Raw genomic sequence first — 16,978 nt, forward strand, 5'->3', positions numbered from 1 at the left:
GGATAGGCGATACATCGGACGTTGGCAGTAGTCACGTGGTTTCGCATCAGTAATTTCCTCCTCCGAGAGCGAGTCGCACGTTCGGCTTGCGCGCTTGACCCCTACCTTTGAGCTCGGGAAACGACCGAACTACCCGACTCTGCTTCGGGGCATACAGGCGACCAGTCGAAGATACCATTAGTGTTTCGAACTCAGCGTTACGAACCGGTCCACCATCAAGGCCTACCGCGCTCTCCATCTGCACATCCAACTGAAAAACCTGCGTCGTGACCTTCATGGGAACTTTGCCATCGGCTCATACTTTTCGCCACACTACAACCTCCTTCCGGACTGCCGCCACGACCGACCGACTTATCGACGCGGCAACGGGACTCTTCGCCAGGCCAGCGCACGACTATCTACCATCTCAGCATTAATGTGATCGGTATCTAAAATCATTCGCCGTACCACGCCATCCTTGCCAAATTTCCCGGTTTGACGCTAGCGGGCTGCCACGAAAAGTGCGACACACCACTGTACAATATATACGGACCACTCGGGGCCGTCCGGTTTTCTGCCGCGCCTGTTGCATTGCTCTGGACCGCCCTGCGCATAGCCAAAGCAGAGTTCGAAGCCATGCTGCGCGCAGGAATTGCCTGCCGTTCCGGCGGTCCATAGGCCTCGCCGCTTAACCTTGCCCCGAAAGCTGGCGACCGTGTGGGGACTACCGCGCCCTCAATGCTCGTACCATCCCCGATAACCTGGTACCCCGTCCACCAAATACAGGACTTTGCCTTTCGCATACATGGCTACCACGTCTTTTCCGTGCTAGCCTTGCTGCAGATACTGGCCTACGCGCAGATGCCCGTCAATGCGGGCGACGTCCAGAAAACTACGATCATTACCTCCTTCTTCTGATTCCAGTTTCCTTACATGAGGTTTGGCCTGAGAAACGCTGGACAAACCTTTCAACACCTCATCGACGAAATCGTCCGCGGTCTCGACTTCTGCTTCGTCTATCTTAACCAGATATTGGTCGTCTCCCGAATCGCCAAAGACCACCACAGGCACCTTTGTATACTTTTCCAACGTCATGGTGACCTCGGCTTACTCGTAAATATCTAAAATAGCACTCTCGGCGCCTCCATCGTCAACTTCCTCGGCCATGAAACTTCATCGGAGGGAACTCGACCGTTGCTTCACCGCATCTTAGAATTGCAAAATTATCTTCGGCCCTCCATCATTAATGACATCGGTAATTTCTTCGGCAAGTTGAACTATAGGCGCTTCTTGCCGCACACAGCTGACTACCAGGCTCCTTTTCATGATGCCTTGGCTGCACTACGAGGAAGCCAAGCCGTCACTAGCTTTAGCGAACCTTTTCGAGAAATGCAAAGCCGCTCTCTGCAACGCCATGCCTCTCTCTGAGCCCGTGCCACACTCCCTTGTGGCTCTTCATGGACGCCTCAAGCTTCACCTTTGGCGCCTCCCTTATGTAACGCATAGACAGCACCTGGCCTGCCTTGGCGTTTTCCAAGAAACTCTCCAATTGGAACAGGTCCCTTTCCACGGCCAGCTCCACCGACACGACTACGACTCCCGCCCAGACCAATTGGACAGCGTACTACTACCGAGTGCTTCTCGCCATATACCCCCGAAGCAGTTCAGCACTTTCGCCACATGCTCGAAGCACAACACTGCACCATTTGCACTAACCACAAGCCTCTAACCTACACCTTCTGTAAACGCCGTGACAAACGCCGTGACAAAGCAGAACCAGCTCTCGCTCATTGCGAAGTTTACCACAGACATCCGGCATGCCAGGGGCAAAGATAACCTGGTCGCCTGCGCGCTTTCACGTGTGTCAGCTACCAGCTCTCCGCCGATAACAGCTGACATGCTCGCCAAGGCTCAAAAGACGCCCGCCGAACTGCAGGAGCTCCTTAAGGGTGAGTCGTCGCTACAGCTGCAACAAGTCCCGTTTTCCTGGGTCGACAACCGCTATCTACTGCGACATCTCCACAGGACAAGTCAGGCTCTATGTGCCCCCGTGCCATCGCCGTGGCCTCTTTAACCAGCTGCAGAACCTGAGCCATCCCGACATCCGCGCCTCTACACGCCTTACCGCTGATCGCTAGGTCTGACCCTCCTTGCAGCGTGACTGCTGCACCTGGTCAACGCTGACATTGGCACTGACTGGCAACAAACATGACGGAATGGCATTCAACGCGCCAAAGTCACCAGACACGTGTTTTCGCCGCTCGGAGCATTCCCTCAGTCATCTGGTCGGTTTCAGCATGTGCACGACATTATAGGGCCGTTCCCCCCAGCCGGACCTTATCGCTACTGTCTCACCGCCATCGACCGATAAACTCGATGGCCTGAGGCATGGCCCCTAGAGAGAATCGCCGCGGAAGACGGCGCCTCGGCCTTCTTTAGCGGCTGGATCTCTCGCTTCGGCTCCCCTCGCTGCGTCACAACCGATCAAGGACGACAGTTCTTATCGCAACATTTCGGGCTCTTCGGGCTTATCATCGGGATTGAGGGGCTTGAGGACCACCAGTTTACACGCTTGTGCTACTAGGATGATCGAGCGCTTCCGCCAAAAATTCAAAGCAGCCATTATGTGTCACACGGACTCGGCCTGGCTCGAGGCTTTCCCAGCCGTCGTCCTAGGCCTTCGCGCCACCTTCAAGCGGGACATTCAGGCTACACCTGCACAGCTCGTCTGCGGGGAACCACTCCTTCTCCTAGGCGAATTCCTTGCTCCACTACCATCCAACACAGCCACGCGAGATCCTACCCATTCTGTCGGCCGACTTAAACGCACCATCGCCGCCCTCAGCCCGTGACCTGCAGCGCATAACTGCAAGCCTATGCCTTTCGTCTTTAGGGACCTGGCAACATGCACACACGCTCTCCTTCGCGGCGACACTGTCCGCAGGCCTTTCCAGTCGCCTTACAGCGGACCCTACCGGGTTGTCTATCGCGATGACGAAAATGTCACCCTGCACGTGAACGGGAACGACGTCACCGTTTCTAATGACCTGCTGAAGCCAGCATACAGTACTTCCGACGAACCAGTAAACCCCAGCGCACCCTCAGGCGCACCCACAACCCCCGCCACCGCAGCCCGCTCCAGTCACTACAGGTTATGGACGTCGGGGACGCTTCACGGATTTTTACAACCCCTGAGGGCTTTTCCACTGCGCAGGAGTGGGGTGGTTTGCCGACGCGCTCTCCGCAACATTTCTGTGCAACCTCCGCCTCGTCATCTTCCACACCGGCGAAGCACGGCTGCGTGCTGCACTGGCTGGTCGATAAGGAACATCGCCACCGCAGCAGCACCGCCTACCGCCGGTGACAGGAAAGCTGTAAAAAGCAAGCCGCGTGGCCTGCAAAACAGCTTCTGTTCTTCGGCCACGTTATCAACAAATCTGGAGTCCACCCTGATCTGCAGAAGACATCTTCCATCGCTAAATTTCTACAGCCCACCCACAAGAAAGGAGTGCGAAGATTTCTTGGCTTGTGTGGCTATTAGAGGCGTTTCGTCAGGAACTTCTCGCGCGTCGCTGAGCCATTAACCTTTCTCACGAAATCAGACGTCGAATTTAAGCAGAAAACAGCTCAAATCGAAGCATTCGAAGAGCTTAAATTCTCGCCCGTACTCGCCCATTCCATGAAGACGCGAGTACCGAACTCCACACCGGCACAAGTAGCGTAGGCCTCGGCGCTTTCCTGCTACAGAGGAAAGACGGATTTGAAAGGGTCATTGCTTACGCTAGTCGGTCGCTGCCGAAAGCGCAAGCAAATTATTCTACGACGGAGAAAGAATGTCTTGTCATCGTATAGGCTACCACGAAATTCCTCGGCAGGTCCTTCAAAGTCGTAAATGACCACCATACCTTGTGTTGGCTAACCTATCTAAAGGACCCTTCAACGCCTCGCACGTTCCTGGAGTCTGAGACTCCAGGAATTAGACATCAACGTCGTCTACAAACCCGGATGTAAGCACTCTGATGCCGACTGCCTATCACCGCAAGACGAAGAAGATGACACCTTCCTGGGAACAATAAGCACAGGAGACTTCGCTCAATAACAATAAGTACACCCGGAGCTCAAAAGCCTCGTAGAATATTTGGGAGGCATCACCGACGTTGTCCCTGGGAGATTTAGGTCAGGGTTGTCTTCGTTTTCCTAGCATCCTCGCAAAGATGTTCTCCCTAGTCCGCGCAAACTACCTTCTCGTTGATCCCGTAGCATTGCGGCTAGATATCCTACACGCCCTGCATAATGATCTGACAGCCGGGCAGCTTGGATTTTCCCATCCGCTCTCAAGGATACAAGAGAAATACTACTGGCCGTGTGTCGCCGGTGACGCAGCCTGTTACATTGAGACATGCTGAGACTTTCCGCGACACAAGACGCTCTCAACAAGGCCAGCAGGTATGCTACAGCCAATCGAGCCTCCTTGCCAACCGTTCGAACAAATCGGAATGGGTTATTATAGGGCCATTTCCGACGTCAACATCCGGAAATAAGTAGATCGTCATGGCTACCGACTACCTTATGGCTACACCGAAACGAAAGCCCTGCCTAACGGTACAGAACAACCTTTATTTGGGCTAGATGGTACATACTTGAACTAGGAAAAGAACAGCGCCACCTAAGGCACTCACGAGCGGGCGACCGACAAAGCAGCGCCAACTTTATGTATCTTTAGTCACTGAAAAAAAACAGCAAATATAAGGAAAATCACAGACATGCGTACAGGACCGCAATGCATCATCTGCCAAACTGTTCAAGATATCAGATTTCGCTTTTAAAGAGGGTAACAGAAGTACCACTAACACAGTTTTTCATTCTCTTTTTAAATGAATGTTTCCAAAACCTCACTTGCCTTTCTATCTCTGTATATCTGCTTCTACCAAGAGAGAGAGAGAGAGAGAGAATAAACATTTTTATTGGACGAATGCAGCTTTGGAGAGGCGTCCTCATTCCGAAATGCCTTGAGCTCGGGCCGCGTCCTGGGCCCTCGCAATCAGCCGTTGCTGATCCTCGAGGTCGGAGCTGGCCAAGGCTCTCCCAAAGCTCGTTAGTGGGGTAAGGGTTCGAAGGATTTAATGGTGCCGGTCGGCAACCCCCTACTATGTGCCTGAGGGACCCGGGCTCTGCGCAGAAGCTGCATTGCGCAGAGAATTGTGGGGGGGCCATAAGGTGATTTCTGTTGGTTGGGGGAATGTATTAACCTGTAGAGCTCGGAGAAATCGCTCCTGCTCTCGAGGTAGTGACTTGTGTGGGGGTACATATGTTCTGACGGTTAGCTTGTAGTGTTGTGTGATGTCTTGGTACGAGGTTAAAGGATGCATGCGCTCGGGTTCAGATTCCTCGGCGTCGGCTCGGTGGGTCAGATCTCGAGCCACGTGGTTGGCGACCTCGTTGCCAGGAATGCCGTGATGAGCTGGCGCCCAGATGATCATGGCTGATCTCGTTGGCGGCTTTTGATTGATGATCTGGAGCGTGGTGGTATGAATTCTGCCGCTAACAAAGTTGCATAACGCCTGTTGGGAGTCGGTCACTATGACTTCAACCTCTGTTTGGGAGAGCGCGAGTGCTATCGCCGCTTCCTGGGCTTGGAGGGGATTGTTTCGTGTGAGCGAAATGGTGCTCCGATGTTCATTGTTGACGACTACTGTGGCTGTTGTGGCTGCGCGTCTGGGGTAAGAGCCAGCGTCCGTGTAGGCTGTAGAGGATAATGTCCCGTATCGCTTGTCTATGGCCAGGGCTCGGGCCTCCCTTCGCTCTGCGTGGTGCACTGGATGCATGTTGCGAGGTAGAGGACGTACGGTGATGTTGCACCGGATGGCATGGGGTAAGCTCACAGTCTGACGCGGCGGATGGCTCAAAGGAGCAGAAAGTCCCAGGCGTAAGAGAATGAACCTCCCCGCTTCCGCAACCGCCAGCCTTGTTCGCTGACTGGATAAATGTGCCTCGATCAGCTAGCTCCTCAGCCGTGTTGTGCACACCTAGTCGTAGTAGGCGATCTGTGGACGTACTTATCGGAAGGCCCATCGCCTGCTTATGTCTTTCTGATCATTGCGTTGATTTTCTTGAGTTCCGTCGCGTTGAGTACTACGTATGGAATAGCGTAAGTTAATCAAGACACGACGAAGGCTTGGACAAGCCGAAGCGTGTCCGCCTCCTCCATGCCTCTTGTCTTGGTTGTTATTCGCCGGATCATGTAGGTAACTTGGGCTGCTGTGTTCTTAAGCTTCTGAATGAATATTGTACTGGGCGATCCGACTGGAAAACCATTCCCAATATCTTCACACTGTGAGACGGAATGATGGTGTGTCCCTCCAGTTGTATGTTGATAGGGGGCGATTCGGATGCGTGCTTCTTTCGCAGTGAGACCAGGAGTAGCTCCGACTTTTAAGGGGCGCAGCTGCGCCCGCACGACTTAGCATAGTTGCTCACCACGTCTGCCGCTTCCTGCAAGCGGTTCACCATTTACCCTACGGACCCTGCGGATGACCAGATGGTAATGTCGTCGGCATATAGGCCATGCCGGATCCCTGGGATGTTATCGAGGAATGGCGGTAGGCCTATTAGGGCGATATTGAAGAGGAGAGGGGATAACACTGCGCCCTGTGGTGTGCCACGCCCGCCCAGTAGGAAGGGGTTTGTGGCTTTGTCCCCGACCTTTAGGATGGCTTTTCTATCTGAGAGGAAATCTGATATAGGAGTACGTCTTGGCCCCCCAGCTCAGCGCGTTTAGCATCTGTAAGATTGCTGTATGCTTGACGTTATCGAACGCCCCTTTAAGATCTAAAGAATCTTTATCTCTCGGAACCGTAGTTCACACTTCTTGCAGTAGAGGCATTGTTTCCGTGACGAATGTTTTGCCGCCCGGTCTCACGCCATGCAAGTTGCGCAACGTTGCGCTTAGTGTGGCGCTTGTCCTGTGCGGGTCTACCGCTCGTTATTTTCTTAGTTGGCGCTGTTCTTTTCCTAGTTCAAGCCTGAAGGTAATGCGGCCGAAGAAGCGAAATTCTTCGTCGAGAATATACTGCTACGACATGGTGGCCCGAAAGTGCTGATCATCAACCGAGAAACAGCTTTTAGAGCGAAGCACACGCAAGTGATTCTGCATCATAGCCGGACAAGCCACATGAGGACAACTGCCTATCACCCGCAGTGGATTCTTCTTAGGGAGAGGCTAAACAAGACGCTCGTCTTGCAATGTACGTACGTCGACGTCGAACGCAAGACGTGGGTTACCGTCCTTCCATACGTAACCTTTGCTTATAACCCGGCCGGGCAAGAAACAACGCAGATCATGCCATTCAAGCTGGTTTATGGAAGGAAGCCGATGACGACTTCGATGACATGCTGTCGCATGTCACCAACGAAGGAAATCTCGACGTCGCCGCCTATCTCCAGCACCCCGAAGCGGCCCTACAGCTAGCCCGCCTGCACATCAAGAATCAGCAGGGGACCGACAGCCCGCGCTACAATCTCCGACGATGACATCTGGAGTACCAGCCCGGTGACCGTGTTTGTACCCCTATACACGGATGAAGCCTTGGAGGGAACCTTCTGGTGCGCTACTTTGGACCCTACAAGATCATCTGACAAATTGGCACACTGGACTACGAGGTCGTGCCAGACGGAATTTCGCTATCACAGCGGCGCCGCTGACGACCTGGCATAGTTCATGTTGTGCGGCTTAAGCCGTTCTACCAGCGTTGACAGACTTTGGGCTATGTTTTCTTTTTACTTTTTCTTTGCTAAGCGTGCTTTCTTTTTTTTCGCCCTCCTGTTTGTGGCATTGAGACGTTGCTTTGTTTAACGGGACACTAAAGAGAAACATGTTTTCTTCTGCATCAGTAAATTACGTTTCTACGACGCCAACAACACCACTCTTACCACGATAAGACGCTTGGTAAGCCAGAGAAAGCGCAAGAACGAAAGACAGGTGGCGACGCCTCCTTGAAGTTCCCGCACCTGGTCGCTGTGACGTCATGGATTCTGATGGCACCTTCTAGGGCCTATTTAATTATATGGCGTTACAGACTGACTACATTGTGTTCTAAAGGAACCGAGTGTTAAACATGGCAAGTTTCAGGAACCTTTACTCAGCCAACGCGGCCCAAAAGGGAAAACATACTTTGGAATCCCTAACGTCAGACTGACGTACCGGAATTGGGGTTTCGGCGCGGTATTCAAATACTGATACTTCGACCTTCATTTTCTCATCTAATAATCAAACTATTATCTTGAAATGACTGCCTGCAGGGGTCTCAAACAAAGCTTTCTTAGCCTAATCTGATTTATTGTTTCGCTTTAATGTCCCTTTATAAGGGGGGCATTCAGACGTGTACTTCATCTTTCTTGGTTGACCGCTTTTTCACCGCCTAAGTGAAAGCGTTATCGCTCTGCGTAGGACGCGCCTGCATGTAACGGAAGTTTCTCGAATGTTATCGATGGTTCTAGCCCTTGTCTGCTGTCACCGAACGTTGTGTAATCTGATCGTAAGCGCGACGCGAATTGTGTAGTACTTTGTGGAAGACATAGGGGCACCAGCGATTATTCTGGGACCTCTGATGACTCATGCATATAAAGGCTCCTGCTTGCCCCGCAGATCATATTTCGACGATCACTGACTGTGTTCGCCGCTATCGTTGTGCTTTGAGAGCAACTTGCTTTTGTGTGCATAGGATCGCCAAATAAAACGTTAGTTAAGCTACTCACAGTTTTGCTGCTTTTTTTCACCGTCACTACTACGTGACAATATTCCCACTTTATCTACTTTGCATATACTCATCGCAGCGTCGTCGTCGTTTGTGGGGCCTTTCAGAATAAAACGCTGAGGTAACATACGTCTTCTGATATCGCAATATATCTTGATGTGATTTCATAGAGTATCTGTTGCGGTACTGAGAAACTATAGCGCACCGGACGCGCTTCTTCCTGGCCGTCTACGTAATCTTCTTTGATTTCAAGCACATAATGCAGAAGAGCTTCAAAGGACTACTGGAGTTATGGCACTGGTGTGGCGTGCATCGTGCGCGAAGCTTTTGCTGAACACACAATAAACTTGTACTTGGTAATTTAAAAAGTGTCCCAATGTCGGTGTCGCGCAGGGTTCCCTATGGAGATCTTCGCCATACTGGACGGCGTGGTGCTTCCGTATATCCTTGACCCGAACTTCGAGAAATACCTGCCCGTGATTCCCTCGGGAGTGCACTCGGTCAACTTCACCTGGAAGGCCGGTGAGAACAAGGTAGATCCTCACTGCAACAGCCCTGGCTTTCCGGCCACGGACGTTTGACTCAGCCACGTACGCTGCTAGATGGCGGGCATAGTCGCGGAAGGATTGAAGCACTCCAAACGCGACGCGGAGGCTTTCAAATGCGGAAGCCAGCAATGCGGGAAGTACCTTGCACCTACACACACGATAAAGAACGCCCTACGGTGTTCTTTCTTGTTTTTATTACGATAACAACTACGTGGACACTTTAGGCCTATTTCCGCTGTCGGGGTCACCGTGATTTTCCGGTCCAAGTGCGATTAGAGCGTGGTTGCGTGCCGTAAGCGCGAAGTGGAGATGATGATGGCTCGATCCCGCGGGCGCACGGGAGGAAGGCGGGGAGGAGGCACGCCGTCTTCCACCGTGCGCTCGGGGGGAGGCATTCTACTGTGGCGGCTGTTGCGTACGGCGTGGCTGAGCGCAGGCCTTGGAAGCGTACTGAGATGAGTACAGGGTCTAGGTGCGCCGAGGGATCGTAGCTTCGTGTGAGCTGCGTTCTCGTTCACTTTCAAGCGAGAGGCAACACGAACGTCAATCGCTCGCTGCTGCCGCTCTTTCTCACACCAGCGCTTGGACAGCGATTGTCCGCGCTCATCGAGTGAGATGTGTTTGCGTTTGCCTGTGTGCGCGTAACACCATGCTTGTTAATTCATCATTTATTAGACTCTTCAAGGCCCCTTGAGGGGCATTGCATAAGGGGGGGGGGGACATCAGTAAGGACAACCAAAAGGATGATCAGCGTGAAGCGAAATGACAGTTTGCGTGGGAGTGATGTCACATGAAATGTATGTGCACAGAACGCTCGAAAGGTAACATACTTATTACCTAAACGCTTAACAAGTGACACTAACTATAAACATACATAAATGTCACATACACGCATATAAAAGGGTTCAGATGCATGGGCGGAGATTAACGTGATTCTGAGCAAAAACGGTTTCCTGTTGCTTGAGATTTATGGTCACGCTCTGCAACGATTGATTCGGATAAGTTATTCCATGCCTCAATGGCTACAGGAAGAATATATTTGTTAAATGTGGTGGTTCTACCAAAAGGTTGTTGGATGCTCATAGACTTGAATAGCCGATGTGGATAGCGGGCAGGAGGTAGTAATAAGGGAAGTTAGGAAAGGAGTAATGCAATTTATGAAACAAGCAGAATCGAGATAGCTGGCGTCTCATGTTTAGAGAGTGCAGTTCGAGGTACTCCCTAATATTATCGATGCTCGAATGGTAGTTGCAGTTAAACGTTATGAAGTGAGCAGCACGATTTTGTACTGTTTTGAGTAGTGTATTTAGGTAGCTGTGATGAAGGCTCCAAATGGATGACTAGTATTTGAATTTGGTGCTAAGGAAGGTTACGTATGCTCTTTGGCGGACTGAGAGTGAGCATAAAAACAACGTTCTTCTCATATAACCAAGTTTCTTTGATGCATTACTCACAAGTTGAGTAATGTGTTCGAACCACGTTAAGTTGCTACTGGTTTGGTATCAAGGTGCTTGTGTTAGTCTCCACGTATTAGGTTGGTTGAGTTTAGTGAGTAGCGTCCGTATTAGAGTGCTTGCGAGATACTCGCATAACTTTACATTTAGAAGCATTAGTCTGCATCATCCAGCGCGAGCACCAGTTTTGTATCAAGCAGAGATCGTTTTGCAGTAGCTCGTGGTGTTTATTGATGGTTATGTGGAGGTACAAGGCACAGTCGCCAGCGAATAGTCGAATGGATTGTGAAATTCCCGACGGCAAGGTATTTACATCAATTAAAAAGGGTAGGGAGCCAAGCACTCATCCCTGAGGGAGTTCCGAATTTGCGGGAGTCACAGCGGAGTGATGGTCACCGATCACTGTGAACTGTGAACGATCGGATGAAAAGGATTTTGTCCACGAGAGAGTTAGTGGGTCAAGATTGACACATCAGAGTTTGTTTAATGGGCGTTTGTGTTGAACGCGGTCAAAGGCTATTTGAGAAATCTATATACATGACGTCAGTTTGGAACAAGGAGTCTATGTTCCATTGGAGGCCAGTGACGAATTCGAAAAGCTGAGTCTCGTAAGACAAACCTAGTAGGAATCCGCGTTGATTTTTAAAGTAGAAACGATTACTTTCACGGTGATAGCAAATAGTAACGTGAGAGTAAATAATGTGCTCGAGAATTTTGCAGGCAATGCATCGAAGCGAAATAGGACGGTAAATTGATGGGTTACAACGTTCACCCAATTTGAATACTGGCGTTACCTTGGCTTTCTTCCTGTCTTCTGGTATCCAGCCTTCCTAAAGCGGCTGAGCAAATATAATGCACAATATGTAGCCTCTTACTACACCAGTGGGTTTCAGCATTTCTGTAGGGATGTTGGTATGGGGGTGCTAGTTATCTTTAGTTGCTTAATAACTTCCAGGATTCCCTACGCGGTCACTGTAACCGGTGGCATCTGGGGAAAGGTGTCTCTAGGCGAAAAGAGAGTATTGTCAGTTGGTTCCTTAGTAAAAACTGAAGAAAAATAGAAGCTCATTTGGTCAGAACGTTGCTGAAGCGGTACTCGTTAGACATATTGGTTTATCAGTGAAGTGTTATGCGATGAATTCTTTGGGTTTATGATATTAAACTTTTTCGGCTGATCTCGGATAGTCTTCAGTAGATCCTCGCAATAATACTTCTTTTAAGCTTTTTTTCAGCAAACTGGTGTGTTCTCTGAGGCAAGTGAAATATTGCTTTCAATTTATTGCGGACGTGTCGTTTTTCGATAACCGGCAACGACGCTTTTTCTTTTTCCAAAGCTTTCCAAGATGAATAATATACCAAGGATGACCTGTGTCACAACGAATAGGCACGAGGGGGACGCATTCATCGATTAATGTTAATATCTTCTGCTTACACACTGACCAGTTTTGTTCAACACTTTTTGATTAAGCGCTTGTCGACAAGGAACTGGATAAATTTTTCGTGTTCAGAATTGATTGCCTAAAGGTTGCTTTTTTTTACAGTCTCGTATAAGCTGATTTTGGGGTCGATGCTTAGCAATCAGAATCAACAGATTTAAGGTACGGTGGTCACTGAAGCCGTCTGTACACGCAAGTGGCTGAATGAGATTGGGTTGTGATGCGAAGACAAGCTCAAGGATATTGGCTCCGCCAGTCGGGGTGTTAATACTATGTGTCAGATTGAAGAGGGAGTTCAATGAAATCTTTAGATGGTCGTGTCAGGTTGACGCAATCTATACCAGCAAGATTGAAGTCTCCGCAGAGAAAGAAATTAGCGAGAGGAAACCCGGTGTTTAAATAATTTAACATAGAGTGGAATTCATGAAGAAAGGTTCGTTCGCAGCCAGGTGGTCGGTAAGGAGTGAGGAATATATTGTCACGTGGTGGTGACGTTGAAGAACACAGTAGCAAATACTGTGAAAGACAAAACTAACTTTTATTGGGCGAACCTGTGCCCACAAAAACAGGCTACACTTATAGCACAACGATAGCGGCGAACACGGTCGGCGATCGTCGAAAATCTGATCAGCGGGTCAAGCGCGTCGGCTTTTATACAGCAGTCGTCGAACGTTCCAGACTAATCGTTCGGGCTCGCGTGCCTTCCACAAAGTTCTACACCATTCGCGTTACGCGATGAAATCAGATAACACAAGGTTCGGCGACAACAGACAGCCGGGTAGAAGCATCGATAACTTTCCAGAAACTTCGGATACATGCAGGCGCGTCCCGCGCTGTGCGATTACATTTGCTAAGCGGCGAAACGTGGTCGCCCGATAAAGATAAGTACACGTGTCAATATCATTTCCTGACAGCACCGGCACATTAGTACGAAGTATTTTATGACCGCTATTGCGATATTGTATGAGTGCAACGGAGCGTTCACAAAAACCTCTTTTCCCAACTTTATCCTGTCGATGAATTGTAAAAGACCAAGTATGAAGAATTTCGTTATTTTGAATATCTCGATTGAGCCAGAAGACTCAGTGAAAATAGCTACGTCCGAGTATTGACCTAGTAGGAGTGCTTCCACGGGATCTTTCTTTTTTTCGGGGGGGGGGGGCAGCACATATCTAGCAAGGTGGCCATTGTGTGAAAAAAAATGGGTGCCGAAGGTGCAGTTAGATTAGGAGGTGAATATGGCGAAACACGTGATGATTGCTACACTCTTAGTCAAGTCCTGCATAATGTCCTCCGTATAAGCGATATGTTCTCTGCCCAGCCCAGACCAGCGCATGTAAGCGTGCTTTCATGCGAGATCATGCAAGACAATACGCGGCCGACCAGCTGATTACGCCTGTATGCGGCCAATAGCAAACACAACGTTTATTGACCCTTCTCGCGGTGATCCCGTGGGCGCTGCCATGTTTGATCATGTGGTAACTCGTCCATTGCTTACCTCATCTGCCTCCGTTGCCTCCGCATTTACAGTAGGCGTGTACAACGCCGCTGCGACTTAGCAAACCTCTGTTTCGGGAGATAGCATAATGTTGACTGGGTGGACGACAGGAAGCTTTGGTCACAGCTTCAGAGAACATGCAAAAGTGCTTTGGAAGCCGATTAAGCTATGCTCAAACAAATGAGGCTAAATATTGTTACGAATAGCTGCGAAGAAATGGTTTTAGTTACACGCGATGGATGATGATCGTAGCGTGATCGTAGCGCAGCCCGGCCTCTCAAACTCTTCGTTCTCTTCGTCTTCTCTCTTCTTGTTCGCGCCTTTCGTATCCGTTACATTTCCCCGCGAGCTGACGAAGCCCGTGGGGCGAGTCAGGATGGACAAGCAGGGTAGAAAGGCTTCAGGCGAGCAATATGAGTCAGCTGAGTTCTGCTTGATCGCCGACATTGCACAGGAGGCGAGCTATGACGTAAGTGAGTTCGCTGAGGCGGTCCACGACTACAAATGGGCCTGAATATTGTGACAAGAACTTTTGGCACAATCCACGCTTGCGTTGTGGTGTCCAAAGAAGAACCAAGTCGCCTTTTTCCAAAGATACTTGTACCTGACGGTCGTCGTATCGCTCTTTCGAATGACTTTGCGAGGACAGAGTACGAAGACGAGCTATTCGACGGGCTTCTGCGGCGAGACACAAAGTCTTCGATACAGAATCGTCACTGTGCAGTACGAAGGGTAAGAAAGTGTCCAGAGGGCTTCGCGGTAACCTTGCATACAGAAGATGAAATGGGCTATAGTTCGTGGTTTCGTGTTTCGCCGTGTTGTATGCGTAAGTGATGAATAGAAGCACGTCGTCCCAGTTCTTATGATTGGAGGAGACGTACATTTCAAGCATGTTGGTCAGCGTTCTGTTCGTCCTTTCAACGAGGCCATTGGTCTGTGGATGATACGGCGTGGAATGACGGAACTGTGAAGTGCACAAACGAAGTAACTCTTCAATGGCATCAGCAGTGAACTGGCGACCACGGTCGCTGATGATGACACGTGGTGGGCCATGACGAAGGACCACGGAACGCAGCAGGAAGACCGCCACGCAAGCAGCGGTAGAAGACGGTATGGCTGCAGTTTCTGCATACCGTGTAAGATGGTCTACGCAGACAATTATCCAACGGTTCTTGTTCTTAGATAACGGGAATGGACCCAAAAGTCAATGCCTACTTGCTCGAACGGCGTACTGGGCGGTGTCAATGGCCGAAGGGGACCCGGGGCTGCGGTGGTCGGGCGCTTGTGACGTTGGCACGTTTCGCAACTGGCGACATAACGCTTGGTTGTTTCGTACATCTTGGGCCAGTAAAAGCGCTCCTGCGTGCGGCGCAGCGTTTGTAGGAAGCCGAAATGGCCGGATGTCACATCATCATGCATAGCGCGTAGAACTTCGGCGCGGAGACTCTCGGGGACAACAAGCAGAAAACGCACTCCATGCCCGGAGTAATTAGTTTTGTAGAGTAATTTATCACGGACAGTAAAGCGACCGCTGCCTTTAGAAGTACGGGCGGCAACAAAAAGCGGATCGAGGGTAACATCATTCCGTTGTTCTCGCTGAAAGTATGCCGCGTCAGGGAACGTAGAAGTAACAGCAGCGAGACAGTCGTCAAAATTCTCAGAATTCCAGTCGGTAGCCGCAAGAGGAATCCGAGAGAGGCAGTCTGCGTCAGCGTGACGACGGCCACTATTGTACGATACCACAAAGTCGTATTCCTGGAGGCGCAGCGCCCAACGTGCGAGGCGACCAGAGGGATCACGCAAACTGACCAACCAGCATAAAGAATGGTGGTCGGTGATAATCCTGAATGGTCTACCGTAAAGATAACACCGAAACTTCTGTATGGCGAAAACAGCTGCCAGGCATTCCTGTTCCGTAACCGTATAATTGCGTTCAGATTTGCTCAGGCAACGGCTGGCAAATGCGACATGTTCTGCGCCACTGTGTACAAGCACCGCTCCTATCCCGATTCCACTAGCATCAGTGTGAACTTCAGTCGGGCAACATGGATCGAAGTGACGCAAGAGGGATACTGACGTTAGTATAAACTTCAGTTGAGAGAATGATGCGTCACACTCTGGTGTCCAATTGAACGATGCATTTTGTCATAAAATACTTGTCAACGGATAAACGATGTCGGCAAACCGGGGAACAAAACGACGAAAATACGAACATAGGCAAATGAATGAGCGGAGTTCTCGCGCTGACTGCGGTGGCTTGAAGGAGCTCACCGCTTCAATCTTACGAGGATCGGGTCTGATGCCATCCTTGTCGACTAAGTGTCCCAGGACCAGTGTTTGACGTTCGCCGAACCGACACTCTCTTGAGTTTAGAACCACTCCAGCTTTCTCAATGCAGTCGAGAACGAGGCTGAGGTTTTCGTTATGTTCTTCAAACGTGCGGCCAAATATTACATCATCGAGGTAACACATGCATATCTCTCACTTTTGACCACGAAGTACTATGTCCATGAGTCTTTCAAAGGTGGCATTGCAACGGTCAAAAGGCATAACATTATTTATTTATTTCAATACCCCAAAAGGCCCAATGCGGGCATTACATAGGGGGGGATTCATCAAAGAAAACTTATAAATATACAACACTTCTTATAAATGGCTGAAGACAGAAATAAACGAGTTAAGAAGCTAGGTACAAGTTATTAAGAAAAAAAATGGCTAGGAACAGGAACTGGAAAATTGCGCATGTAGCAAATTCCACAAGAAAAAAGAAAGAAAAGCACCTTCAGAAGTTGCAAAACATGGCATCTAACATTTCACGGAACGATACGGCCGGCGCGCACAAAAACAAAGAAAGGAAAACACAACGACGCACATCATTTTACGTTGGAATTTTCTAAGTATGGACCAAAAAGCTGTTTGAAATGATGATGTTTCAGCGATAGCCGCAATGCTAGAAGGAAGCGAATTCCACTCTTCGATAGCCAGGACCAAAGGTGAGTATTTGAATCGTTCTGTTCGAGCGAAAATGGGTTTAGTGTTCTTCATATGATCTACACGAGCCGATGTGTGCGGCGCCGGGAGAAGATGTGAAGTTGCAAATCGTGTGTTATTGTGGTAGAGAGTGTGGAAAAAAGATAAACGGCTGAGTTTTCTGCGAATGACCAGAGGCGGGAGATGGAGCGATATTTTCAGTGATGTTACACTTTGATACCGAGAGTAACGGGAAAGGATGAATCGTGCAGCCTTGTTTTGTATAGATTCTAACATGTTAATAAGATAGGTATAATGAGGGTTCCAGATCACTGACGCG

The 16,978-nt window shown here is 49.8% G+C and overlaps 2 protein-coding genes across 10 annotated transcripts in view; one reads left to right on the forward strand and one right to left on the reverse strand.

Annotated features, from left to right (window-relative positions):
• LOC142558611 (uncharacterized) overlaps positions 1 to 16,978 on the reverse strand; it is a 231,344-nt gene that overhangs the window by 176,697 nt on the left and 37,669 nt on the right. The window lies entirely within an intron of this gene.
• shf (WNT inhibitory factor 1) overlaps positions 1 to 16,978 on the forward strand; it is a 415,400-nt gene that overhangs the window by 168,396 nt on the left and 230,026 nt on the right. For 7 of the 9 annotated variants that reach the window (XR_012823046.1, XM_075670776.1, XM_075670774.1 and 4 more), the window contains exon 2: positions 9,126 to 9,265. The exons of the other annotated variants lie outside the window; for them this stretch is intronic. Coding sequence is in view for 6 of the 7 variants with exons in the window: in XM_075670776.1 (XP_075526891.1) it covers positions 9,126 to 9,265 (140 nt within the window). In the remaining variant the exon portion in view is untranslated. The remainder of the gene's footprint in view (positions 1 to 9,125; positions 9,266 to 16,978) is intronic. 9 annotated transcript variants of the gene reach the window in all.

Source organism: Dermacentor variabilis, chromosome 9 (assembly GCF_050947875.1).
Source record: "Dermacentor variabilis isolate Ectoservices chromosome 9, ASM5094787v1, whole genome shotgun sequence".
Lineage (NCBI taxonomy): Eukaryota > Metazoa > Arthropoda > Arachnida > Ixodida > Ixodidae > Dermacentor > Dermacentor variabilis.